At 52.9% G+C, this 24346-nt stretch overlaps 11 protein-coding genes across 11 annotated transcripts; 6 read left to right on the top strand and 5 right to left on the bottom strand.

The window, feature by feature from the left end:
• Window positions 1-660: 660 nt before the first annotated feature.
• On the top strand, window positions 661-1450 carry AYO21_01339 (hypothetical protein; the record flags this gene model as incomplete). The annotated part of the gene is made up of 4 exons (XM_022651322.1): window positions 661-717; window positions 774-927; window positions 982-1107; window positions 1164-1450. The coding sequence occupies 4 exons, from the start codon at window positions 661-663 to the stop codon at window positions 1448-1450; spliced, it is 624 nt and encodes a 207-aa protein (XP_022516295.1).
• Window positions 1451-2133: 683 nt separating this feature from the next.
• AYO21_01340 (hypothetical protein) lies at window positions 2134-2682 on the bottom strand (the record flags this gene model as incomplete). Its single annotated transcript, XM_022651323.1, has 2 exons — window positions 2134-2331; window positions 2494-2682. 2 exons carry the CDS (start codon window positions 2680-2682, stop codon window positions 2134-2136), a joined length of 387 nt encoding a protein of 128 aa, XP_022516296.1.
• Window positions 2683-3365: 683 nt separating this feature from the next.
• Window positions 3366-4746, top strand: AYO21_01341 (isocitrate dehydrogenase [NADP], mitochondrial; the record flags this gene model as incomplete). The annotated part of the gene is made up of 2 exons (XM_022651324.1): window positions 3366-3723; window positions 3779-4746. The coding sequence occupies 2 exons, from the start codon at window positions 3366-3368 to the stop codon at window positions 4744-4746; spliced, it is 1326 nt and encodes a 441-aa protein (XP_022516297.1).
• A 1199-nt stretch (window positions 4747-5945) lies between these two features.
• AYO21_01342 (hypothetical protein) lies at window positions 5946-6492 on the bottom strand (the record flags this gene model as incomplete). The annotated part of the gene is made up of 2 exons (XM_022651325.1): window positions 5946-6263; window positions 6322-6492. The coding sequence occupies 2 exons, from the start codon at window positions 6490-6492 to the stop codon at window positions 5946-5948; spliced, it is 489 nt and encodes a 162-aa protein (XP_022516298.1).
• A 1183-nt stretch (window positions 6493-7675) lies between these two features.
• On the top strand, window positions 7676-9988 carry AYO21_01343 (hypothetical protein; the record flags this gene model as incomplete). Its single annotated transcript, XM_022651326.1, has 1 exon — window positions 7676-9988. The coding sequence occupies one exon, from the start codon at window positions 7676-7678 to the stop codon at window positions 9986-9988; it is 2313 nt and encodes a 770-aa protein (XP_022516299.1).
• Window positions 9989-11087: 1099 nt separating this feature from the next.
• Window positions 11088-11960, top strand: AYO21_01344 (hypothetical protein; the record flags this gene model as incomplete). Its single annotated transcript, XM_022651327.1, has 1 exon — window positions 11088-11960. The coding sequence occupies one exon, from the start codon at window positions 11088-11090 to the stop codon at window positions 11958-11960; it is 873 nt and encodes a 290-aa protein (XP_022516300.1).
• A 625-nt stretch (window positions 11961-12585) lies between these two features.
• On the bottom strand, window positions 12586-13452 carry AYO21_01345 (hypothetical protein; the record flags this gene model as incomplete). Its single annotated transcript, XM_022651328.1, has 1 exon — window positions 12586-13452. The coding sequence occupies one exon, from the start codon at window positions 13450-13452 to the stop codon at window positions 12586-12588; it is 867 nt and encodes a 288-aa protein (XP_022516301.1).
• Window positions 13453-14063: 611 nt separating this feature from the next.
• Window positions 14064-15098, top strand: AYO21_01346 (hypothetical protein; the record flags this gene model as incomplete). The annotated part of the gene is made up of 1 exon (XM_022651329.1): window positions 14064-15098. The coding sequence occupies one exon, from the start codon at window positions 14064-14066 to the stop codon at window positions 15096-15098; it is 1035 nt and encodes a 344-aa protein (XP_022516302.1).
• Window positions 15099-15181: 83 nt separating this feature from the next.
• On the bottom strand, window positions 15182-16506 carry AYO21_01347 (hypothetical protein; the record flags this gene model as incomplete). Its single annotated transcript, XM_022651330.1, has 4 exons — window positions 15182-15403; window positions 15487-16014; window positions 16104-16413; window positions 16496-16506. The coding sequence occupies 4 exons, from the start codon at window positions 16504-16506 to the stop codon at window positions 15182-15184; spliced, it is 1071 nt and encodes a 356-aa protein (XP_022516303.1).
• Window positions 16507-17353: 847 nt separating this feature from the next.
• AYO21_01348 (hypothetical protein) lies at window positions 17354-18661 on the top strand (the record flags this gene model as incomplete). Its single annotated transcript, XM_022651331.1, has 4 exons — window positions 17354-17405; window positions 17469-17622; window positions 17776-18454; window positions 18596-18661. The coding sequence occupies 4 exons, from the start codon at window positions 17354-17356 to the stop codon at window positions 18659-18661; spliced, it is 951 nt and encodes a 316-aa protein (XP_022516304.1).
• Window positions 18662-19238: 577 nt separating this feature from the next.
• AYO21_01349 (hypothetical protein) lies at window positions 19239-23122 on the bottom strand (the record flags this gene model as incomplete). Its single annotated transcript, XM_022651332.1, has 3 exons — window positions 19239-20727; window positions 21684-22977; window positions 23032-23122. The coding sequence occupies 3 exons, from the start codon at window positions 23120-23122 to the stop codon at window positions 19239-19241; spliced, it is 2874 nt and encodes a 957-aa protein (XP_022516305.1).
• Between the last annotated feature and the right edge of the window lie 1224 nt (window positions 23123-24346).

The following is a 24346-nucleotide window of genomic DNA, read 5'->3' on the forward strand; positions in this document are numbered from 1 at the left end:
TCCCACGGCTAAACTATAAGGGGCAACTCCGATAAATCCGGATGACTAGCGCCGCGGGCATTCTGAGACACGGATTACTTGAGACTCCTGGTCCGAGACGTCAGGCGTCCCTTTTAACTACCGTAGTTAGTGTGAGCCTTAGTGCTCAGGCGCGCCCAGCCTCTAGCCATACCCAGTAAGTCATGCCTAGCGAGCAGCTTTCCTTTGCGTCTGGCCCGGCTGTTCTAGGTACTTGGGACAGTCCCTAGGACACCCGCAAACGCCCTGCATCGACCACCTGGCAGGCCCTCAAGCACCGCGAAGCTCACTCACGGCCCAACCACAACAACCACTCTCGGGGTCTCGCATCTTATTCCCCTGTCCGATCTCTCGCTCCTGTCGCTCCCGTTTTACCCAGCAGGCCAGTCACCGTACACAAACCAAGTGCCTGCGCCTCACCTTTCCCCGAGTGACCGCTTGAACCAACCTGCTGCCTTCAAACCCTTTGTAACCTGACCTCCTCCCTCATCCGTCAAACGACCATCCGACTCGACTATCCTCCACCCTCCCGAGGTTGAGTTCCATCACTCTCGTTTTTGATCTCATTTCCCTTTTCTTCATTTTTGCGTCCAGCATCTGCCGTCGATACGCGTCCGAGTCCTCTGATTTCCTCGCGATACCATGGCCACCGAGGCCTCGATCGCCCTGACAAACCGCTCTCTCCGGACCATTCGTACTGTGTGTAACCACCCAACCTCCAACCTTTCTCGGATCACCAGATTGACCTTGGATAGGAACTTGAATTTCTCGCCGATACCTCCATCATCTCCCCTGAACAACTCTCCTCCATCCTAGCCCAACTACCGGCCCAGACGCCGTTACATGCTCCTTTACACGCTCCCGTCAATGGCACCTCCAACACTCCTGTCGAGCAATTCTCAAGCATGAGTATGAAAGAGGGATATGCTCCCGTACCTACACCTGCGCCTCTTCCTCCTCCAGCCTACGTTCCACCTCCAATTCTGTCAATTGCATCCGCCCTATACGCATACACACCCACCGATGCTGGAGACCTAGCGCTCCAACAAGGGGATCGGATACAAGTATTGGAACACATGAATAATGATTGTATGTGACGCTCCTTTGAGACATGTTACTTATCTCGATGCTAATGGAAATCTCAGGGTGGAGAGGTCGCAATGAAAGAACCAATCTAGAAGGAATTTTCCCTCGCAGCTACGTCAATGTCATTGAGGACCGACGGCCACCGATGGTTCACTCACAGTCAACCGAGTATGGAAATCTACCCCTTCAGGTCAGCCAGTCAGGGTCTTCCGCCGGCGGTCCGGATGGTCGGAAATACAGCAAGCTCGAAGAGCAAGGCAAGAAATTCGGCAAGAAAATGGGCAATGCTGCCATCTTTGGAGCAGGGGCTACAATTGGCAGCAACATTGTCAACGGCATTTTCTAATGATGGTATTCACGTTCTGATGCTTGATATTTCAGCCTTTGACTTGCAAAGGCTATGGCTATGAACTTTCGTTAGAGTGTCCTCCACAGAGCGGAAGAGCGCACAAGCACTGCAACTGGAGCGAATAATGGGCATTATCTTGAGAAAAAAGAAAATTGGAATCACTTGTTGATGGAGACAGGTGCATGGGCAAATGGCGTCGAGATGGGAGGAAATGGCGTTGATCGTCGGTGTTCGGCTACCGACTTCTTTGGCTACGCTGATTGTCAACAAAAGGAATGGAAAGGGGGCAACGCTCCAACAACCACACATATTATATTCTCTTTTGTCCTTTCGACAGGTCTTCACAGGCCATAACATTCTCCAGCACAATGAGCTTGGCGATTTTGCAACTCAGGAGACGGGCTAGAGTGGTTTCACACAAGTGCCCCTAGGATTGAGAGAGCGAGCAAGGACAGAATGAACTGCAGATCTCATTTTACAGGCCTGACGGGTTCAACCTGTTTGATATGCAGACACATTTCCCGGTACTGCACATATTGTACTTTCGAGAGGTCTGGTATGAAATCAAGAATTCCATATCCATAGTTGTTATCTCCCCCAGACTCTGATCCGTGTTCTCTCCCTCTTAAGACACTGCAAGGACTGTCTTTTTGGAGATTTGTGATCGACCCGTGCTAGAGTCATGCTCGGTCATTAAACCCCAGAGAATATCGGCGTTCCTGACCCGAATCTTTGGAAATGGGATTCACTTGCCCAGAGGCGCGCCTAAACGATATGCCGACCTCGATCTCGGTAACTGAGCTCCAGGTCACTCTGGCCAAAAATCCATCAAGAAGTTGTATATCCATCATGGACGCTGCGAGAGCCGGTTCTTCATCCTCGAGATAAGTCGAGAGCAAGCTGAGCTTCTGCCCTCACCCTCGATGTGGTCTGTTGTCCGAATATATTTGTTCCCAAAGTCGAAATCTCTTTCAGTCGTCTTCTCTTTGTGGTGGCGGTCCGCTTGCCCTGATCATCTTTTCAATCATCTGTCCTCTCACGATCTCCTTGTTCTCTCCTAATCCGAGGGCCATGTAGGCAAGCAGAGGAGGGTGACCGACATAACTGGCGAGGGAGTCCCGGACGATGTTCTGGCTCCATTCGTAGCGGGTGGTGTCGGCGTGACCCGTGCCCACGTATTTGGCCTGGAGAGATTCGAGTTGTTGGAGAGTGCGCAGTTTATCGGCCATGGTGAGGGACAGAGGGTAGGTGGGGAAAAATGTGATGCAGAAAGATATCCGACAGGTAAAGTAATTGCTATTACTCGTTGTGCTTGTTGTGCTTGGTGTCAAGATGCTTTGTGTCGAAGGACTCTAACGCCGGAAAACGACAGCCGATCCGGGATACTACTCGTAGGAGGCAAGCGATATCGGAGCCCTTGCCGCGCTCGCTCCCATATTACTCACTTTTTAATTATTCCGCCGCCAACCACACCTGCGCCCTTACAAAACACCCCACGTCCCAGAGATGTCCCATCGAATCAGAGTTGTACCAATTCCGCCTATGTTCATCCTCGGCTGTTGGTCCATCTCGTCATCGGCTGTGCAATCACAAGATGCGTTATCCGATGGAGCCTCATGAGGGGTGCCCACCAGAGCAACAGCAAGCCGAGCCATCGGCGCCCTTCGCATCGTGCAAACTTGGTGAATTGTCGAGGTAACGGCCCAGAATTGCTTTCAAGGTTGACCTGAACTTGTCGGTCTGCTCACCCGGACCTCACATCGTCTTATATACCTGCGCCTCCCGTTCCTTTATCTAGCTTTTCTCCCCTACCCACATGAATTCTCTCCGGATCGCGCTGGTGGGCAGCGCTGGAAGATCCACTCTCTCGAACCGCTCTCTATATTTTCCTTCCTCCTTTCTCTCATCCAAAATGGCGCCCTCAGCATCGAACAGACTCGCCGCCGAAACACGCAGACTGGGAACGCCGCAGAGCCAAAATCGCACCATGTCCTCAGGCCCAGCAAAGATCAAGGTCAAGAATCCCGTCGTGGAACTCGACGGCGATGAAATGACACGGATAATCTGGCAAGACATCAAGGACAAGTTCATCTACCCGTACCTGGACATTGACTTGAAGTACTACGACTTGGGATTGCCCTACAGAGATGAGACGGACGATCAAGTCACGGTGGACGCTGCCGAGGCCATCAAGAAGTATTCTGTGGGTGTCAAGTGTGCGACGATCACTCCAGATGAGGCCAGAGTTGAAGAATTTCACTTGAAGAAAAGTATGATACCGAACCCCTCCACAGGCTCTTGATCTGTTACTAAATGTCCTGGCAGTGTGGCTCTCTCCTAATGGTACGATCCGGAATATTCTTGGTGGCACCGTCTTCCGCGAGCCCATCGTGATCCCTCGAATTCCTCGCCTCGTTCCCGGGTGGGAGCAGCCGATCATCATTGGTCGTCACGCGTTTGGGGATCAATATCGCGCCAAGGACACAGTCTATCGTGAAGAAGGCACGCTCGAGATGGTATTCACACCCAAAAGTGGAGGCGCAGCGCAAAAGATCAAGGTCTTTGATTTCCCCGCAACCGGCGGCGTTGCCCAGACACAGTACAACACCGATGATTCGATCAGAGGATTCGCGCATGCGAGTTTCAAATTCGCTCTTGACCGAGGCTACCCCCTCTACATGTCTACCAAGAACACGATTCTGAAGGCTTATGACGGACGTTTCAAGGATATATTCCAAGAAATCTACGAGAAGGACTATGCCAAAGAATTTGAGGCCAAGAAGATCTGGTACGAACATCGCCTGATCGATGATATGGTTGCGCAGATGATCAAGAGCACTGGAGGCTTTGTGATTGCCATGAAGAACTACGACGGAGATGTACAGAGCGATATTGTGGCTCAGGGCTTTGGGTCATTGGGCTTGATGACCAGCCAGCTGATTACCCCTGATGGTTTGACGTTTGAGAGCGAGGCTGCACACGGCACTGTTACACGGCACTACAGAGAGCATCAGAAGGGAAGAGAGACCAGCACTAACCCAATTGCCAGCATTTTCGCATGGACCAGAGGATTAGTCAAGCGCGGACAACTTGACGAGACTCCGGAGTTGGTGACTTGGGCGGAGAATCTGGAGAAGGCTGTCATCCAGACGGTCAATGACGACGGAATCATGACCAAGGATCTTGCTTTGGCATGTGGCCGCAAGGACCGTGAAGCGTGGGTTACCACGACTCAATTCATGGAGGCCATCGAGAGACGGTTCAAGAAGAATCTGGCGTCTGAGGGCTTGTGAGACGTGGCCAAGGCATAAAAGCCCGGGCGGAAATGCTGTGGCACAACAGCTGGCGGATCCGCAAAGTCGATAGAGCACATTGCAGCGAAAAGGCGACAACAAAGACGGAATGCATAGACGACTAAAGACGGCGAAAAAGACATGTGGCCAGCAATGCAATGCAGGAGTCGGCATAGAGTCTGTCTGATCTATCAATCAATCAGTCAATCAGTTTTTCCGTTGCGAGGGTTTGAACTTTGGATAGGAAGAGACGCATCTATCTAGCATTCAGTCAGTACTTGCTTGTCACAACGAGTCGATAGATTGAACCCAATAAAATCAACTAAAATCAAATATCAAGAACAATTTTCAAAAAACCCCAGAATATTCACATTCATATCATCCTCAAAGCGCACTACCTCTATACATCCCCTATTGTTTTCCCTGCAAAAGTGTTAAGATTTATTCCTATGTCTACTTTGTTTCTGTTTGCCGCAAGTCTTGTTCTCTCGCTCTGCGCTGTTCGCATTATGCGCGAATCGAGTGGTTTTTCGGCGCGTGGGAAATAAAGACGTACGTACAGGGGCGGTGTGTACACCTTGCCATGAGAAGTCGACCTGCAGAAGGGTTGGGTGGTAGAGGTAGAGTATCGTCCTTTTGCTCCTGCTTCACTCTTCCCCCTTTTCGTTCCTGATAAGATAGATGACAAAGTCACTGACAGATATCACGGGACGAGGGAAGGTCTGATGTGAATTTGTGGAATGCTCATGACAACAATTCCACACGAGTCTATTTTTTGTTACTCCTTGGACCAGAGCCACAAAGCCATAATCTAACCGAGCCGAACCAAACAGAACCTCTCTATCAATGACACCCCTTCTGACAAGGGCAAACCAAGGGCAAACCCGGAAGTTTGACAGAGAAACAAGCAAGCATACTGACAGACGCCTGAGTCGGCGATGGGCCGTGACAATAAGCCTTCTCGAACAGGGTTCCTTCTCGAACAGCAGCACAACCACAGATATCTCTTCGAGCAGGTGAGTCGATGTGCTCTATAAAATATTCCACGAGAAGGCCCGTGCGGTGGAACGTCCATGTGGACGCTTATTTTCACCCTTGCTGTCCCCTTCTGTCGTCTTGAGATCCCACCACTTCAATTCCTCGCCCCTGATGTCGATGTTGTCTCTTTACGCCCAAGTCCTGGCGCTCGATATGGATGATCACTTCTTCTTTGCAGGTGCGTTTCTCGGGCTCCCTATGTCATTCCCCGTCAAGTTGATTTTCATGAAATTTTCCAGTTTCCGAATGGCATTGGCGTCGTAGAGAGCTTTGCCGCTCTCGATGTCTTTCAGCAGCGCCTCTTTGACTCCTGACTTGGTGGCAAGGTCCTTCTGAGGCATCCCTTTGCCCTGGGCGTCCTTGTTCTGGTTCCGCCAGTTGATGATAGCACGTCCTACCGGAAGCGGGACGGTTTTGGGTTTTATGATGTCGTCGGAACGGTCGACCTTGGTCAAGTGTTGACCCTCGACACTCGATTTCTACGAGGTTTCGGTGTTAGCCATGATTTATCTTGTGTCTAAAGGAGTTGCCACATACACTGTTGGAACCTCCATACTTCTTTTCTGTTGCAACGACGGCTCCGGAACGCTTGGCTGCGTTGAGGGCAGAGGAGCCCCTCACCACCCGTTCACGGTCGACACCTCCACTGCCAGGGCCCCTGGCTTTGCTACCGATACGGGTGACGGTATCCCAGTCATTGTCAGCCATGGTGTTGGAACGTTCAGGTACGTATAAGGTGCTTTCGTGGGCTGCGGCTACTTCGGTCGACGAACTATACAGAGGACAGCTTTCAAAGCAATTGGTATGCCCTATACAAGTGAGCAGTCGGGGTGTATGACCAGCTGTGAGAGGAATTGATTGACCTTGTTGATTATAGAGGAGAAAATGAGTCGAGTTGACAATCTAGAAGTTGCCATTCCCGCCGCAGCCATTTCATTTGCGCAGGCCGAGCTGCGGCTAGAGCCAGATTGAGTCATCGTTCCTGCGCCACAGGCCAAGACCCGGACTTTGTCCGTCCTCCGCTCGGCCTGCGTCTGGGATCCTGAGATTCTGGCATTTTGGGCGGCAAGGCTTGCATCAAAAGTCTGAGCAAACGCCTAGTTTCAATCGATTCGCCACAAATGCAAAACTGCGATTAGCCTGAGCGGCTGCAACTAGGCTCCTGGGCCAGCAATAGGCAATCAAAACGGGACAGCACAGGCAGCGTTTAGGTGTTGTCTAGGATTTCCTGGCCTTTGCCGCCGAGTGCAGCGCCATCGTCTCACACTGGCCTGATATCAACCGAGCAGGAGTTTCAGATCGTCCAACCGCGCGATTCGCTAGATCGTGCGATCAAACGATCAGCATGGGTGGTCACGGCACTTACCCTCCACTACCCCTGCGAGCTCTGCATGCCCTGGTAGCTGAACACCCTCAAGTAAGTACATAGCCCCTGCACAACCTGAAACCCCAGGCTGGGAATGAACGGCGAGCAAAGCGGCTTCCTTGACTGCTAGTCCTGCATAAATCCGCATGTCTTCTGCCTGGGAACCTTGCGCAAATAGCTACATGATGGCATTACAGTACACCTGCAGTTGCTACAGCATCCTTACTGGCGAAGGTGAATCATATGTTCGCCCTGAGTCCTATCTCTTGGAGTATTGACCCACGATTTCCCTTTCCACCGGAAGTCTCCTGGTCTGGTCTCCTAAAAAGGCCATAGAGAAAGCAAGGTGCAATATTTGCCGCCTGAGGAGCTCTATAGCCTCATCACAAATCTCTCCTTTGAGGTTTCTGAGGACGAGATTCAGGACTCCGTTGACCGAACCGAACCAACATCCCGTCCATCCTAGCCTGTGTTAATATATTCACATATTTTCGACACCGCCGCTCAACATCTGGAGTGCCCAAGATGCCGGCGTACGGTGGTTTTCAGTTTGCACTGGAGCTTTCAAACGTCCTCCCTCTCAGGCAGCTTGCGGCTTCCACATACGAAATGCTACTCAACATGGCTCGCGAGCTTCAAAACTCGGGTTCTGGTATAGTTGTTGAGGCTGACCTGGCAAGCATCTTTGGTCGGAGTCGTGTTTCCCTTGAACTGGAAAAGGCCTTCAAGACCAAAGTCCACATTAGCAAGATCACTCCACTACGTGAGGGCTCAGAAATTCAGCTGCGAACCGGCCCCGGCCCAACAGTGACACGAGCGTTTGAGGATACGCAATATTTTGCGACTATAGTCACTCTATCAGCACTGTGCTACTTTATCCCGAGGGAAAATCTTGCCAGAATGATCGCCAGTGCGATGCTAACGCGATACGAAGCTGGAGTCCCAGGGGCAGACAAGCCTCCTCCGTACGCAGACATTGAAAGCACATTAGCGGCTTGCTGTACTCAATGTGGCGAGTTTCAGTGGGAGCCATATCGTGCAGAGATTGAGAAGCGGCTTCGAGTGTCAATGCAAGATTATAGCTGGAGCTCCTACTATACACGACTCACGCCTGCGGCGATCATGGGAGCCATGGACTTCTTCTATGCTGTCAAACATGAGCCATCACGCAGAATAGTCACAATCTCCTCTCAAGCCGGATTTATTCCTCTGACTATCTGGGCTCATTACATTTTGAGCCTCGATGTTATTATCACTGGTCTTCCTGGTGAAGACGTTGTCTTCGGGAATGCGGAGCGGCCACACGTTTTCATCCGCTGGAGGAGCTCTGACCTTCCTGATAGGGAAGAGCTGAATTGGAGCCAGGAGGGGGATGAAGACGGCCCTGAAGTCTGCCTCCATGAGACAGACATGACCATTCTTCTGATCTCGAAACCAGAAGACCACGACTCTGACAGCCTATACTCGGCCGAGAGGCACACATTGGCAGGTTATGGCACGGTCTTCTTGCGTCGCAGTTTGAACGTTGATATAATTATAAGCGATGATGACGATATCTATGGGGAGTTGGTAGCCCTGATAGTTGGATTCGCAACCGCCGCTTCACAGAGAATGGCCCGGGAGCTGCCAGATCCTGTACCGCAGGGACCGGACGAAATCGAAAAGACTGGGCAAATAATACGACTGGAAGCATGGAGATTGACGAGCGCTGCCAAGTTGCTCTTCGACGGCATTACCATCGACTTGGTCCTTTGCTGGAACTACGCTATGTTTTTCTCGGAACACCCCTTATCTGAATCCAGGCTGCCTGCAAACTTTGATTCATTCTTTGCACGAGTCCCAAGCCACCGTCCTCAGTTCTCTGCGGCAGCGCGAATGGTACGACTCATTGAAAACGCCGCAAAGCTTGTGTTGATCTTCGCCCATGTCGTGGAGGTAGACAAATGTGGGGACATGCCACTGATAATGACCGACGATATTGCCTCCTTCACGAACCTCATACGTGAGGTTCGGAAGGAAGATGGTCATCTGGGCCTGATTCGATGGGATGAGGTATTCGATGGGGTATCTAGACTGCTCTCATCTACCAAATCCTTGTCTCAGGACAAGACACGCCGTTTTGCCGCCGCCGAATTCCTCTGCAGCGACTTTGGATGGTCTGTGCTTCTGAACACGTATGGGGAGCTCGACCCAGGCGATATTCAGCCTGAGTTCGTCCGCATTCGCAAAGGTACACCCACACATTCAAAAACACAGGAACGCAAGTTGCGAATTGTCGATAGGAGTATTGCTGAAAGGAGTGCAAAGTCATATGTCTTTCCTATTGAGAGGGGACTAGAGTACACACCCCGCACATTTGCGAAGAGCACTTCCATGAAGGAGTACTATACGACTCTTTCGCGCGAGTTCCAAGTCGTTCTTATCATTTCATTCGAATCGACTAGTGAGTGGCAGGAGCATGGCGGTTCCAAATCCTTCGAGCAAAACCTGGCCTACGGCAGAATGGCTGAGCATTTGTTCAACACCCATCTCATTCCAGAATGCAGCCACATAAACAAGAACCACTGGGAGCATACAAGGAAGATCAAGCTCGGTCCAGATGCGGTTGCAATGCTCAGTGGATTCGAAGAACTGGAGGATGGTATAACCCTGCCGGAGAGGATAGTTATCGCACTGACGAGGGGTGATTCCTACATCCGCTGGCATGCGATTATACGTTTGGCGTCCGAGGTATACCAGTCGAGGCGGAAGATAGCACTACGGTCGCATTCATGTTGCGAGCCCTGTGCTCTTGACTTTGTAGCTTCACAACCAGGGAAGTGGTACCTCATTCTGTAGTTGTTGATCGAGTCGTCTGAAGTCAAGTTGTGGGTTTGTTCCAGTGTGGAAGTCTGGGTCAGGAACGTCGGCCGTTGTCACGTTATGAGACTGTCTCGTCTTGGAATTCATGTAATAACCACACCATAACGGTTCCTCCTGTTTTATGTTGCGCCGTCATAGTCTTCAACTTTGAGCGTCATGACCCCGCAAACCTGCTCGGTACGGATTTTGGATGATCATTTGGTTTTGGATTTTGCAAGCTGGCCACTGATGCGATGGTATATAGTCAAAAAAATAAGGGATTTAGGATATACATGCCATTTATCGGAAGCCACACCACGGCAGGACTGCTGGATGATTTCCTGGGGACTTGGACCTTCTCGTGATTCACCCCCAGTATGCTGCTTCGTGGCATCGGGCGTTGCAGCTCGTGCATACAACGAACGCCTCCCGCCGAGCGGAAGATACAAGGACGCCGACTCCCCGTGCAGATTTACAATCCTCGCCCTGACAAGTGAGCGTCTCACATTTTTAATCTGGGCAACCAGAACCAACCAACGACACTGTCGTCGACGCACGACGGAAAAGATAAACGGGCGTTCTCGACTTGTCGGGCACAAAGAGCAAAGAATATATCCAAATGGGGCGCTAATAGCGCCTCGAGGTTCATGCTCCTAAACAGGAAATTCTTTAGGGGAGCCAATCACAGCGGGTGGCCTGGGATGACTAACGACACGAGTGGGTTGGGACAACGGGCACGACGGAGGTATTTGCAGCCAGCCAGCCATCCGTCACGTCACAAGCATCAAGAACGAAGAAACGCCTCTTGTCTCGTAATCAAGTTCGTGTCTTCCATTCCAGGTTGACGTGCTTGTCAAGCATGGCAGAATGTGAGGGTTTTACAGTAGTGGGTAGTTCGGTTAGTTGGATTGTTAGGACGGGAGGGAAACAGGGAGGAGGATTCAGAGGATATATAAGAGATGGCATCCCCTCGTGTCAAGGACCATGCTTTCAATTCAGTATCATTCAAATACTTGCGAGTCCGTAAAAACAGTCTATTCGTCCATTCCACCAGCCCGAAACTACCCACCCCGAATCAAAACCACTTCGTCCAACAATGGCCACCTACGAAACCGCCGAGGACAAATTCGTCACCGTCCACGGGATCAAGCACGCCTACCGCCAATTCGGCCAGACCAGCGGCACGCCGCTGTTCCTCCACGTCCACTTCCGCGGCAACATGGACTGGTGGGACCCGGTCTTCGTCAACGACCTCGCGGCCCGGCGGCCGATCCTGCTGGTCGACAACACAGGCGTGGGCCGCAGCGAGGGCGAAGTCGGGACCACGTTCGCCGCGTGGGCGCAGACCATCATCGACGTGGCCGCCGCGCTGGAGATTCCCAAGCTCGACGTCCTGGGTTTCTCCATGGGCGGCTTCGTCGCGCAGCGCATGGCGTTGCAGGCGCCGAGCCTGGTGCGTCGACTGGTCGTGGCCGGCGCGGGCCCTTCGGCCGGCGAGGGCGTCGTGGGCGGCGACCCGAAGCATTTCACCGAAGTGGCCAGCGCAGCGACGCCCGCCAAGTCGAACCTGGGCCTGATGCACACGTTCTTCTCGCCGTCGGCGGCGAAACAGGCCCTGGCCGCGTCGTGGATCGAGCGCATGGAGAAGTCTCGCGCGCACCGCGCCCCGCTGCTCGACGCGGCGGGCACTTCGCGACAGGTCGCCGCCGTGCAGCGCTGGTTCTCGGGCGAGTTCCGCGACGAGGGCGCGTTCGACCAGCTCGACCGGCTCGCCGCGACGCCCACGCTCGTGGCCAACGGCTCAAACGACCTGCTCGTCCCCACGGAGAACAGCATCGTACTGTGGCGGCGCCTCACCGCCGGCGGGTGCGACGCCTCCCTGCACCTGTACCCGGACTCGGGCCACGGGTTTTTGGACGAGTACAACACGCATTTTGCGCGGTTGGTCAATGATTTCTTGGACGAGTAGTCACGACCGAGGCAGATGGGTGCTTGGGAGGAGAAATCTGAAAAAGAAAAGGAAAGGGATGAGAGTGGAAGAGGGGGAGTGAGTGACTGAGTAGTTAGATGAGTGATGCGACATGTGTTCAAGTGCTAGTGTGTGTCTTGAAAGGGGAATTTGATAGATTGCTGCCTTTTATCCAACTAGTTTAAACAGATGATGTGGTATGTTACCATCTTTCACAAAATCTGCTTCCTGATGGGCTTGTCCCAGCTGGTCTGAGCTATATTTCTGCTCCTCCACTCGCCAAAGAGTTATGGAAGCCCCCTGTGCGATATCCTTGACTGACGCCTCTCATCTCATTCACCTCAACTTCGCGTCTTCTGCCCAGATGCTGAAATGGGCTAATTCCCGACCTCTCGACTTCACAATGCATTCGCCATAGGGCCCAGTTCCTCCTTGTACCTCCATTATCTTCAATCACGTGTGGTTCCATGTCCAAAGCCAAAGTCAATCAGAACGGCGCCCGTGGACTTGAGTCATCGGGCCTCGATTAGAGAGCCCCGGACAACAGATATACTCTCGAGTCAGCAGAGGATGCGGACGGTACTACCAGTCCTCAAACTCTTCCTTGTACCGTTCAAGTACCAGTTCATGTTCGGATATCATATGCCCGAAAGCGAGGCCGAGGCAGAAAAGAAGCTTCCTGCATGTCGGGTCCGACCGTGAAGCGCTTTGGGAACTTGACTTGGGGATGGTCTCCGTGTTGACGTGGCTGCCACCGCCACGGACACAAAAAAGTCTTGATCAACTCGAGGTCCCAGAGCGTTCGCTGAGACCGTTGTTGATCATCGTGATGCTCCAACCCCAGGGTGTCGTCAAAGACATAGCTCCAGCGGATGTTCTCGATTCCCGGCACGCATCCAAAACTGTATATCGTCCTGGCGAGTGCAAAGGACTGCCGGCGAATGCAAGTGATCGAAGCCCGGAATCTAGCACGGGCGGTGAAGGTCGTGTAGGCCACGTCGAGTTTCGTTAGAGACTTGTGGACCATCGTGCACGCCTCGTCGAGGGACTCGTGCAGACTGGGGGCAAATGTCACCACGATCTCGTTCCACATGGTGAGAGGCAACCGAAGTACTTTCCCCAAGGGGGAGTTGAGAATATCATCGGGTGTCTTCAAGGCGTGGCACTGGCAGTGCTTCCCGCTTTTTATGTCGATGCGCAGAGGGAAGCGTTTTGTGAAGAACAAGATCAGGCTCCTGATGGTGCGGGAGGTTTGTAGGAGAGATTTGATGGTTAGGGGACAGGTGCCGCCGTCCGAGTCGGTGGATATCACCACTCCGTGTTTGGGGATCAAGTAGCTCAACACATGTAAGATGATCTCGTCTGGAAGGTGGTATCTTGGTGAATAATTGTCGTGACTGGCTTGGTAATATTCTCTCTGATATCGATCGTTAAGAGGAGGTGCCTGGGCGTGCATTGAGAGAGAAGGGGGAGAGGACATGATGACATCCATTGTCGGCTTCAGGTGAGAGTAGGTTGAGAGATGTCTGAAGATAGTTCGAGTGACTTGGTGTTTATTCACCTTGTGGAATCGGGAGTACTGTAGAGAGACAAGTTGACTGATCAGAGACGTCTTGGGCATACCAACCCCCCGTGGTCTGGCCGTTCTTAAATAATGAGATCGCATCGAGTCCAAAGGGGGAGTCAAGGTCCTCGAGGTCCTCGAAGTCCTCAAGGACTTGCAGAACCGGCCCAATTTCAGGGCGGCACTTTGGGTAAGGCGACGGCCCAGGAAACCCAGTGTTGAAAGCACCAACATAGCGGATTCTCGAAACGGTAACCAGTCATATTGTTGCGGTACCAACTGGCTCGAGTCGTTGGTTGCGGATGGTGTCGATTGTTCCAAAGGGTCGAAGTGGGTGGAAGTTTGGTTCAGGGACAAACGGTGGATTTCTGCGGACAAGGCTGGAGTCTATCATTCTCGGCGAGGACCTCGATCTTTCTCTTATACATGGTACTGTCTTCCCCCTCAAACATGGCCGCAACTCAGACAGATACTTCACGATCCTCACATAGGCATAGAATAATACCTCGTGAAAGATCAGCATCAGCATCCGCATCGACATGGATATGAACCTCAGCATGCAGACCAGGGCTGTCCCTTCCTCAAACGACACCGGGATGGATGACGTCGGGGGCATCACAAAGTCGTGCAGGCTGGGTATATACCAGCACCTCCCGGATGAAATTCTGCTGCAAATCGTCTTGAACTTGATCCCTCGCGACGGCCTCTGTGTGTCGAATCACCCGGACCACAACTCGGATTTCGCCACGATCGCATCCCTTTTGCGCGTCAACCGAGCGATTCACGATGAAATGCTGCGTCGCATATTCAACCTCCCATTACATGTTCACATTCTGAGCGGTGGCCACTGTCGTTGCCTCTTCGGGACGCCGCCTTTCCCCAAGACGCTCTTGGGCAGGGTCGCCGTCCTCCAACTGAGAAGATTTTCCGAGCTCGTGGTGACGTTTGTACCTCAGGTACTCACGGCGCCGTGCGGGAACCGAATCCAGACGCCATGGCCCGTCGATTCGCTCACGGGCGAGAGAGGCGCGCGGAAATTCCGACTCGACATACGGTGCATCGCACGCCAGTCTGACGACCTCGCCGAAGCGTTGGTCAGACACCCCGACGTCCGATCTGGAGCCTCCTCTCGCTTCAGGTTCAGGTTCGATGGGTCCAAGGGGGTCGACGAAGCGAACAGGTTGAGGGAAATACCTCTGTGGGAGATCGAGCCGCTCCAGGTGATGCTGGACAAGTGGCGTCGGGTTGCTACTCCGATGGGCACAGTTCCGCGACATCAGATAGACATGCCCGAGAGTCTCGTGACTGGAGTCGTTGCGGTCTTCAAGCTGCACGAAGGTCGTCTCACGAGTGTACATCCTCTAGGCGAGTGCTCGAACGCCGTCGCTCGCTGCTGGAAGGGTTTCTGGCTAGGCTTCAGATTTGAGCTACCTCTACACATTGACGAGAGACCGTGGCGCTCGCGCTTATTCAACCGTCGCTTCATCATCACCACGAGAAGCAGGACCGGGGCGAGTGGGGATGAGCCGCAGCTTGAAGCGGAAGCCTTTGTGCAAGGAACGCTGTCGTTCTGATCGGAGCCACCGACGTGAACAATGGGGAGGATCAAGCACTGATGAACTGTCTTGGAGGGGTTTTTTTTTTTCTTTTTTTTAGGTCAGGCTGCAAAGGGAGTGTCCCTCTGAAACTCCCACTGACCAGCACCCGATGTTCCAGGGATGCGTCGATAGCCCAAGACTCCTTGGATGAATGCAAGGACCAGGGTCACGTTGACGACGGCCTGTCTTTGATGGTAGTCGAAAGGCTCAATGGTCAATGAGTCGCGAAACAGGCCGAGGCCAAAGTTCGACTCGTTCAGCTTGATGCGCAAGTACGGGATCTGGGGCGGTCGTTTAGCCGAGCTGCTCAAACGAAAGAGCGAAAGAGAATATGGGTTTCTAGAGGAATAGCTTGCACACTTACCTTGCGGACGTCTTGAGGATCCGTCTTGGTCCACCGCTGCAAATACTCTGCCAATAGCCGCAGACTGGGTTCATGCGTGCCGTTGACTGTTAGCTTACTCTGGCCTCCCGAGGACACCAGCATCACGTAGGGGCTTGTGGTGCGGAAGAGGATCTCCGGTCTAGGCAGCGTCTCCAGTGCGGGTAAGACATCGGTGCTCGGTTCCAGTGGAGCTGGATATGGCACAACGCGGTTCGCCGTCGTGCTGATGCTGGTGCTTTTGGTTGTATCTGCCACCGATTCCAGTTCTGCCCAGTCTTCGTCATCTTCCCGAATTTCTGGGTGCTGGTTCTCTGCTTCCGGCTTGTTGGATGGGGTAGAGGAGTTGCAATTTGGAGGGTCAAACATGGACTCAAAGTCTTCTGCGAAAGCCGGGCCAGCCGTCTGAAGCGTGGTTTGCAGCCTGGTGGTTTTGGGCAGCGAGATGGTGAACGATGTTGATTTCGGCCTTAACCAGGCTGTCCGGACTCTGGAGTCACCGGCAGTAACCTGAGCCCGCCGTACATACATACTCAGCTAACATCTTCCAACCATCGTCCCGTGTCTGTCTTGAAGGTCGCACTGGGGGAAGAACATACTTGGATAGAAAACTTGACAGCATTGACTGTTTTGAGGTTTTCGAGAAAGACTTCGGTCCAGGATGCAAATCGCGCGTCTTCTAGCCTCTTGCCCAGAGTATCGCACCACGTCTCCACCAGTTTGGCGACGGTGGGGACGAACGTCGTCTTGTCGGGGCACACAGGCTCCAGCTCCACCCACAGCATGTGCCACTCTGCCGTGCACGCGACATGGTAGCCTATGATGTCTTTGAGAGAGGCGATGGATCTCTGCACGGCGCTGTCCTCGTTGTCGAAGAGGTCGCGGATGTCTTTTCGGATTTGCAGGGGTCTGCGATGGACGGTCAGTTTGATCATCCAGATACTCTGTCGGCACGAGGTGGATGAGTATATGGATGTCCTCGTGAACTTACAATTGAGCCATGGTCTGCAGTTTGGGAGAGGGAAGATGCTATCCGAGGAAAGTTGTTTGGTATATTGACATTAATTCAGTAGACATCTCGTCCACTTTTTATGCGGAGGGCCGATCAGATAGAAAATGCCTTGGTTCAATCTAGAGGGCGACCAGGGAAGCAAAAAAAAAAGGGGGTGAGGGACACATTCAGCCTTGCGCCCGTTTTACCGAATGCGGACGCCGGTGGATTTTCTGGATTCTTGGCTCTGGAACTCGTCGTCTCCACCTCTTTACCGAATCCTGTTTGATATGTCCTTGTAGTTCTTGCTGTGAGAGACCAGAATCTGTTCTTATATCAATTGACTGCAGCATGGAGCTTGTAATCTCTCTAGACAGAGCACCCTCCCCGGGGCAAAAACTATCATGTTCCTCACCACCACGTCCCCATCCTTCGTACCACCGCAAATTTGGACCCCACGAAAAGGCCCCAAACTCACGAGCTCTGTATCCGCCGTGCCGCCTCGCCGCCTCGACTAGCTCTACTCCCCAAACTCGCCGAGGCTCGCTCGCTTCTGGGCGACCTTGGCTAGCGCAGCACGGCTCCGAGTGGTTGGGTACAAGAAACCTCAAACGGTCGGAGTCCACCCTACGCCACAGGGGAAGACCACCTTCACTATCGCAGCCATACGAGGTACGAGGGTACACTCTCCCCAATCTCTCATCTCTCACCGGCCTGTCGAGAGGCAAGCCACCAAGAAGGCTGTTCCCGCGCGTACATGTAGTACCAGAGAGTATAAAGGGGCGATGACCCCTCTCACCGTGGGTGAAATGGAAGGTCCTCAATCTAGAGAAATACCATTGCCTTACACAACAAATAATGCCTCTCAAAGCACCTGCTGACAAGCTGCCGCTGGCGGTCCGCAAGAATGGTAACGACCGACACAATCCCAAGGCCCTAAGCTACACAAGCTCCTAACTGACCAATTGTGCAGTGCGGGACGAGTGGGAGAGCAAGAAGTCCGAGATCGAGGCCCGGATCTCGAAGACTCTGGGGGAGGCATGGACGGTGACCACGAACCCCAATCTGCTGTACGTGTACACGGACGACGAGTCGTACAAGTCCCGCATCGGGACTATCATCATGTGGTAAGTCAGAGCTCTCTGCGGTCTTTGCCAGCTCGTACTCCATTCCACCGTCCATCCCAACGTCCAAGAAATGACAGCTCTTGGACGATGATCGGGAGTTCATCAATAAAAAAAAACCACCAGACTAAAGTGAGCCTCGTGCTTCGCAAACAGGTACATGGAACCGTTCTGCTCGAACCTCGAATCCTTCGTGGCCACGTACGGCGATGACGGGAAATCCGAGCTCAACACACTCTGCCCCAAGCACCAGGTGGAACTAGCCCCGCAGGAGGACGACACGAAGTTCACGTACGGCGGGCTGCAGATCAAGGACGGCGTGCTGCGGCTGCTATTCGCCGAAGGATACCTGGCTGCCAACGTCAGCGACGTGAGCCGGGACTTTAACGACGCTCTGACAAAGGCCGCCGCGGCAGGTGGTGGCGCCGGCAGCAGCGGTAGTGGTAGCAGCTCCGCGTTCAACATCAACGCGCGGCAGTCGGTGCGCGAGTCGTACGACCCGAAGGTCGCCGACCTCCAACAAGCCATCGGCGCGCTGGTCGGCGTGCCGGACATCCTCCTCAACGCCAACTTCGAGGCCAACGCGGCCGTCCTCGCCGCCGCAGGCGCCCAGGTCCGCGCCGACTGGGACCGGATCCTCGGCCGCGTCAGCCTCGACTACTTCGACGGGCTCAAGTACCAGCTCGAGCGGGCCGGGTTCAAGGACGACGACATGCTCCAAGAGGGGTTCCAGGAGGCCGTCACAAAGCGCGAGATCCTGCTGCGCGTCGTCGACAAGCTGCAAAAGGGCACCTACCACGAGGTTCTAGTCGAGGACGGCGTGCTCGTCATCCAAGTAAGTCGAGAGAGATCTCCCTTTCCCTGCTTCTCCCATCACCCTTCCCACCTGTCTTGTTTTTTTGCTCTCTTCCGCCCATGGGCGATTTATAGCCTCAAGAACACACCGTGTAACTAATCAAACGTGTTGAAACTGCAGACCACGCCGGGATACCTCTGGAGCAATGTGTCCGATGTTGGCAGCGAGATTTTGGACATTTTGTGAACCCCTCCTTCTCTGCCTTTTGTAGGAATGGAAAAGTTTCCACGTACGCCATCCATGGACATGGACATGGACATGGATTCGGGTCTTATCTATGTCGACACTCTTCATACCTCCTCCGGTACATCCATCTAAACAATACTGAACATGGTTTGATTGGAAAGAATCGAGAGGATCCAAGTGAACCCTACTTCATGTAGTCCAGTCTGTTCGTATCAGTGAAAAAGAAGAGGGAGGAAAAGAAAGTCAAGGGGTTATTGCTGTGGTGCTTTTCGTGTCATGTAATAGCCTACACATAGTCTTGCCCATGCACGGTCGTGGCGCGGGATAAAAAGACTCATATTGTACATATACGTCCCATGAAGATCGCCTGCGAGGATACATATATCTCTACATGACATTGTATGTGGCTGAGCCAGTGATAAATCGTGGAATACGATCCGATATCCGATATGACCGCCGCTAAATCATTGTATCGTCTCTTCAAAAAGAAAAAAAAAGGGGAAGAGGTTCAGTACCCAACATCACAATCCTGCTTCCGGCAAACCCGTTCTCATCACACGGTGAATAGAAACACCGCTTAAACAATGGTTATTGTCCCATTCTCCACGCCCTCGAGGTACTCTCTCAGCCCGACGCCCCAGCGGCTGTGGCCAATAGTGGGGAGGTCCATGTCCGCAGGGCAGGACGGGATGGGCTGCCATTTCGAGCGGTCATTCGCGTCACTGTCTGATGTCTGATTTGCGTTCTCTGTGCCTTTTTCACCTTCCCCGCTGTCATTGTCAGGCAGGTTCAGCTTGGGTTCTTCGTGGTTTCCTCCCTCTCCCGATCCGCCGTGCCGCTTATCCTTGCTCAAAACGGATCTTTTGGCGTTCCTCGATCTGTCTGCGTCATCATGGTCATCATCGAGAGGAACCTTGTCGACCTTGATAAGCACAGGAATCACAGCTCCGGTGCCCAGACTGAACTGCCGGTGGTTCAACACCCTCAACAGAGCACCGATCGCACCAGAGTGACTGGTTATGCTGAGCCTCTCTTTGCCGCCAATCAGCTCGTGCTGGTCCATGAGACTGTCCATAAAAGCTCTCAGGCGCTCTGTCAAGGCCGTGTCTGGTTCCCGTCGGTCCGGATCCCAGAACTCATCTGTTTCCGTCAGATACTGGTCCAGGTCGACGTTGAAGGTCGGGAACCGTTGGCGGATGCGTGAAACATCGCTCCGTCTGTCGCACGTGTGGATGCCGGTACCTTCCCTCAACTTCTCCATCACGATGGCCTCCAACTTGGCTCCACCTGGTAGTATGCCATCAAATGTGATGTCGGCGGTCTCCATCGCCCTATCGAGGGGACTCGCCAGCCACAATTCCGGCAAACTCATCTTCTGCTCGGCGAGTTGTCTTGTCCAGAACGAATTGACCTCCCTCGCTTGTCTCTGTCCTTCCTTTGACAGATGAGCGTCGCTCCAGGTCATTATCCCGTCCGGGTCGCCATCCAGCGCTGAATAGTGGCAGTCCCACGCCTCGCCACCATAGTAGCGCTCGGCGATGTTGTGGTAGCCGTTTCCATGCCGGCCGAGGAACAGAAGTAGATACCTCGCCGAGGACCCGTGGCGTTTTCTGTTTCTCCTGTCGTCATCTCCGTCGTCGTCGTCGTCATCGTCGTCCTGCGCAGCGCGGTTCAATGAAGAAATATGGTGCTCGAACCTCTGCCACACCGTCATGTCCCGTCCGTTGTCAGGGAGCGACTCGTCCGAGTTGTACTCCCGGTCGATGAGGCCAAAGTTTGTGGCCATGAAGTCGAAATCTGCGGCGACCGTCGAGAGATCGTCTTGGAGGAAGTACCCATCCAGTGTTGTGTATTTGTAGGCATATCTTGTCTGCGCCGAGGGCCGCGCGGGTTCCTTCTCTTGTCCAATGTCCTCCTTTCCACCATCACCACCGGCGCCGCCTCCGTTATCGTTGTGAATGTCGAGCACGCCCTGGCCGGAGGACGAGAGGAGGGAGACGCCCATGTCGCTCATTTCAAGCAGGCCGCACACGGCGAGGGAGACGGTGAGGAACAGGAGGATTTGTCTGAAACAGGGTTACCGCGTTAGCCTTGTCCGCCACGCAACCTGATAATGTGTTGTATAGCTTCTTTCTTGGGATTGAAGGAAGGCGAACAAGATGCCCGCAGAGACGTATCCACAACTGACTTACATGGCGGTGGTGGTGCGGCAGAGTCGAGTGGGCCCTCTCCACCGGCGATGCACTTTGCGGTGTGGTGAGTAGTATATCATCCTGGTCGGGGTATCACAGACATGTCATGTTGGCGGACCCTTTTTTGCAAAAGGTCTGAGTGCGAACGGTAATTTCACATATAGGATGCACCAACGATTCAAAAGAAAGCGGAGCGGAGCGGCAATGGGCATCAGATCCAGGCTGCGGTGGAAGCGAGGATTAGCCGATCAGCATTTGGCGGGGAATTGACCACACATGACAAAATCTCATCTGGCTTGTACGGGGCGTCAATAAACCCGGCATAGAAGCAGTCTGAACTCCGGATGCAGATTTGACAGGCAAGGCTTCAATTTAATCTAGAGAGTTGATGCTTTGAGGGGATAGAAGCGACAACCTGAGTCTCGAAATCTTACAGGGAACCAAATAGAGGTGGTACATTGTTAATTGTCCAGGGCCCTCATCGTCTCACATCACTTGGGCGTCTGTTTGCCTAGTCACCAAACCGAGCTTACCCTTACAAGCAAGACTGCGTCTACTTAGCAGCCTCCCTATCCGCAGGTAACCATTTCGAGTACCCTGTACGGTAGGTAAACACCTAGGGCCCCGACCAACCGTAGCTGAACCAGCAAGTGACCCCTTAACTTCATTAGCCTCGTCAAGGGCATCTGTCATTTTATCTGTAACATCCAGCCTCCCGCCTCATCGTCCATATCTGACACCGACACTTCAGAGGCATCAAAAAACTCACAACACTTTTATCTTCCATACAATGGCTGAACGGCACCATATCACCTTGATTAACGTCTCACATTACTGCTAATGAGGTGATAAAGGCAGCGACAAGGGGCCGAATCTTATTCTGGGCCCTGGATTGAATGATCGCCGCTCCATCGTGAAGCGGACGAGCGATACCACTGGCAGTTGGCAGTCCTTCGGTGGCAGTAGCGGTGATTGTCGGCGACTGGGGGGCAGGCAGAATGGAGACATCTGGGTAGGTGGCGGGTGGATTGGTCTCATTGACCAGGAGAGAGTACATGACTTCCAGTGCCGAGAGCTGTTGACCCAGCCCGGTTGTACCATCCCACCCCTCAATGTACCACTTACTGCCACATGTATTGTTCTCTCCACCTCCCGTACATGATGCTGCTGCACCTTGAGCGGAGGCTCGAAGCACCTCACCAATTCGACCTGCCGAGAAAGGCGCCAACTTCGACGTCGCGGCCATCCACCGAATGAGATAGGCCTTCATTGACAGCTGGTCGACATTGCAGGACATGGAGAGCTCGCATTGCGCCTCGAACAGGATGTTGGATGCATTGCGAAAGGGACTGATGAAAGTATTGGTTGAGTCGAGAAGGCCTGCGGTCCGCTCGATCCAAGGTGAAGATCCGTTGGTGTAGTTCTGCAGCACTGCCGCGCCGTACAAGAAGACGCCAACATTGTAAGTCCATTGATGGTGGTCAATGCCGGTACAGTTGATAGTTTCATCAGTCCCGTCAAAGACATTGTAGATATTGTCCACCAGGCCGATTGCCGATGCCCAATCCCAGATCGTGTCCGCCCAAAGTACATATGTTTGGTTGCCTGTAAACCTGGCCAGCCTCGCCGAGAGCTGAAAGAATGCGCCGTTGGAGACGCTGTTCTTGTAGTAGTAGCCTGCGTTCTGAGGATTGAACTGCCATTTCAACCCTCCGTTGCATCTTGAAGAATTCCAGCGCGTAACATAATCTTCCCAAGCATTGCTGACAATCCGCACCCAGGATGGGTAGGGAGCAGGCAATTGAGGGAAGGAATATTCGGCCGCGGACATGGCCACAAAGACCCAGAAGGCTTGGTCATCGTTTCCGGTGTCGAAGGCTTCGGCAGGAACGTTGAAGTCATATTTGGGGCCAAGTTGAGCAATGAGTCCTTCTTGCGTGAGATTGACATAGCTGTCGTCGCCGGTGTAATGCCAGTATTCCATCAACCCACCCCATGCGCCGCCACTCTCCCACCAGTAGTAGGGCGGAAAGGGCCATTTTCCTAGAGTTCCCCCGGGTTGATTGCCGTTATACAGGTCAATTACGCCTCGAGCGGTCAGAGCGGCCGCCTCCAGAATGGATTCTATCCATAGTCAGCAGAGAGAAGTGGAATGGATGAGACTTGAATCAGACTCACGTGTATCATCAACATCAAGGACGATGCTAGCAACATCCCGTGCCAGGAAAGAAAGGAGACCGATGGCCACAAGGATCAAGAATTGAAGCATTCTGCACGATGTGCAGGGGGTTCACTGAGAGATGAGATGGACTGCCCGAAGTTGATAGCGCCGACCAGAAGACAATTCAATGAGAGACACGAAAGGCAACAGTTACAAACGCCTGGTAGCTTGGTCTGCTGAAGGAGTGACACGAAAAAATCTCGAAAGAATCCAAATCAAAGTGAATCAACCTGCTCGGGCGGCGATAGAAATTGCCTGCGCTTCCATTTCTGATTTGAAAACAATCAGGTTCACATTGGATGGCACCACCTTATCGCCCAGTTGTATCTTGATCTCATCTTTGCGTCTGCATGTCCTTTCTCTGCAAAATCCATTATTGGCCTCAGATATAAGGCAGACATCGTCAAAAGTGTTGAATATTGCCACACAACTCAGGACTTTTCTTTGGAGTCGATACTATTGCGCAATACAACACCCGCCGCGTTTGACAATTGGTAGGGATTTTTGCTGCAGGGTTCACACATTGAGACACATCATAGGGTGTGTGCCAGAGAGATCGTCCTGCACGTTGCCGCTGCACGGCATCTTTCCTCCTCCACGATTCGAGTTCAGTTGTCGCAATCGAGATCAATCTCGCAGATTCACCGAGCCAAGGCATCTCTTCCTTGTCTACATCTCCATCTTGCCAATAGTTTCATGTTATTGCGATACCGTCGTTGCAGGCGTGGTATCTTGGAGTCGGACGTCAAGAATAACATGTGGGTGATTCAGTGTCATCAGCTGTCAGGACATACATGATCAAATTGTGCATATGCAGGGAGGAACTCAAGCTCGTCCCACCCAGTGAACCAAACAAAATGCTGCACTGCGCAGAGCGGGGATTTTAGCAGGTTCAGGACTGCGTCTGGACCCCGTTTGTGGCTTCTTTGTAGCATCTAGAAGCGAGCCTCCTCCGCAGGCGTTACAATAGCTGACCGCAGCAAAACATTTTGGCTCTTTCCATGGAGATATGGGTTCATCCGACCTACTCCAACGTAACCCGAGATAGAAATCACTCCACGCTTCGGAAGTTTTCCGCCTATCCCAGGCAAGTTTACCACAAAGCTCGGCTTTATTCAGCAAACCTTAGCAGCGTCCAACTAGGTCTCACTTGAACAGGGGACAAATGCCAATTTGGGAAAACGCACAAACCACTGCAGATGGGCTTTCCCATCTAGTGATATAAAGCCGTCGGTCTTGGATCGCTGAAGATGTTCAACTCAAACTTTACGC

Source organism: Fonsecaea monophora, assembly GCF_001642475.1.
Source record: "Fonsecaea monophora strain CBS 269.37 chromosome Unknown Scaff5, whole genome shotgun sequence".
NCBI lineage: Eukaryota > Fungi > Ascomycota > Eurotiomycetes > Chaetothyriales > Herpotrichiellaceae > Fonsecaea > Fonsecaea monophora.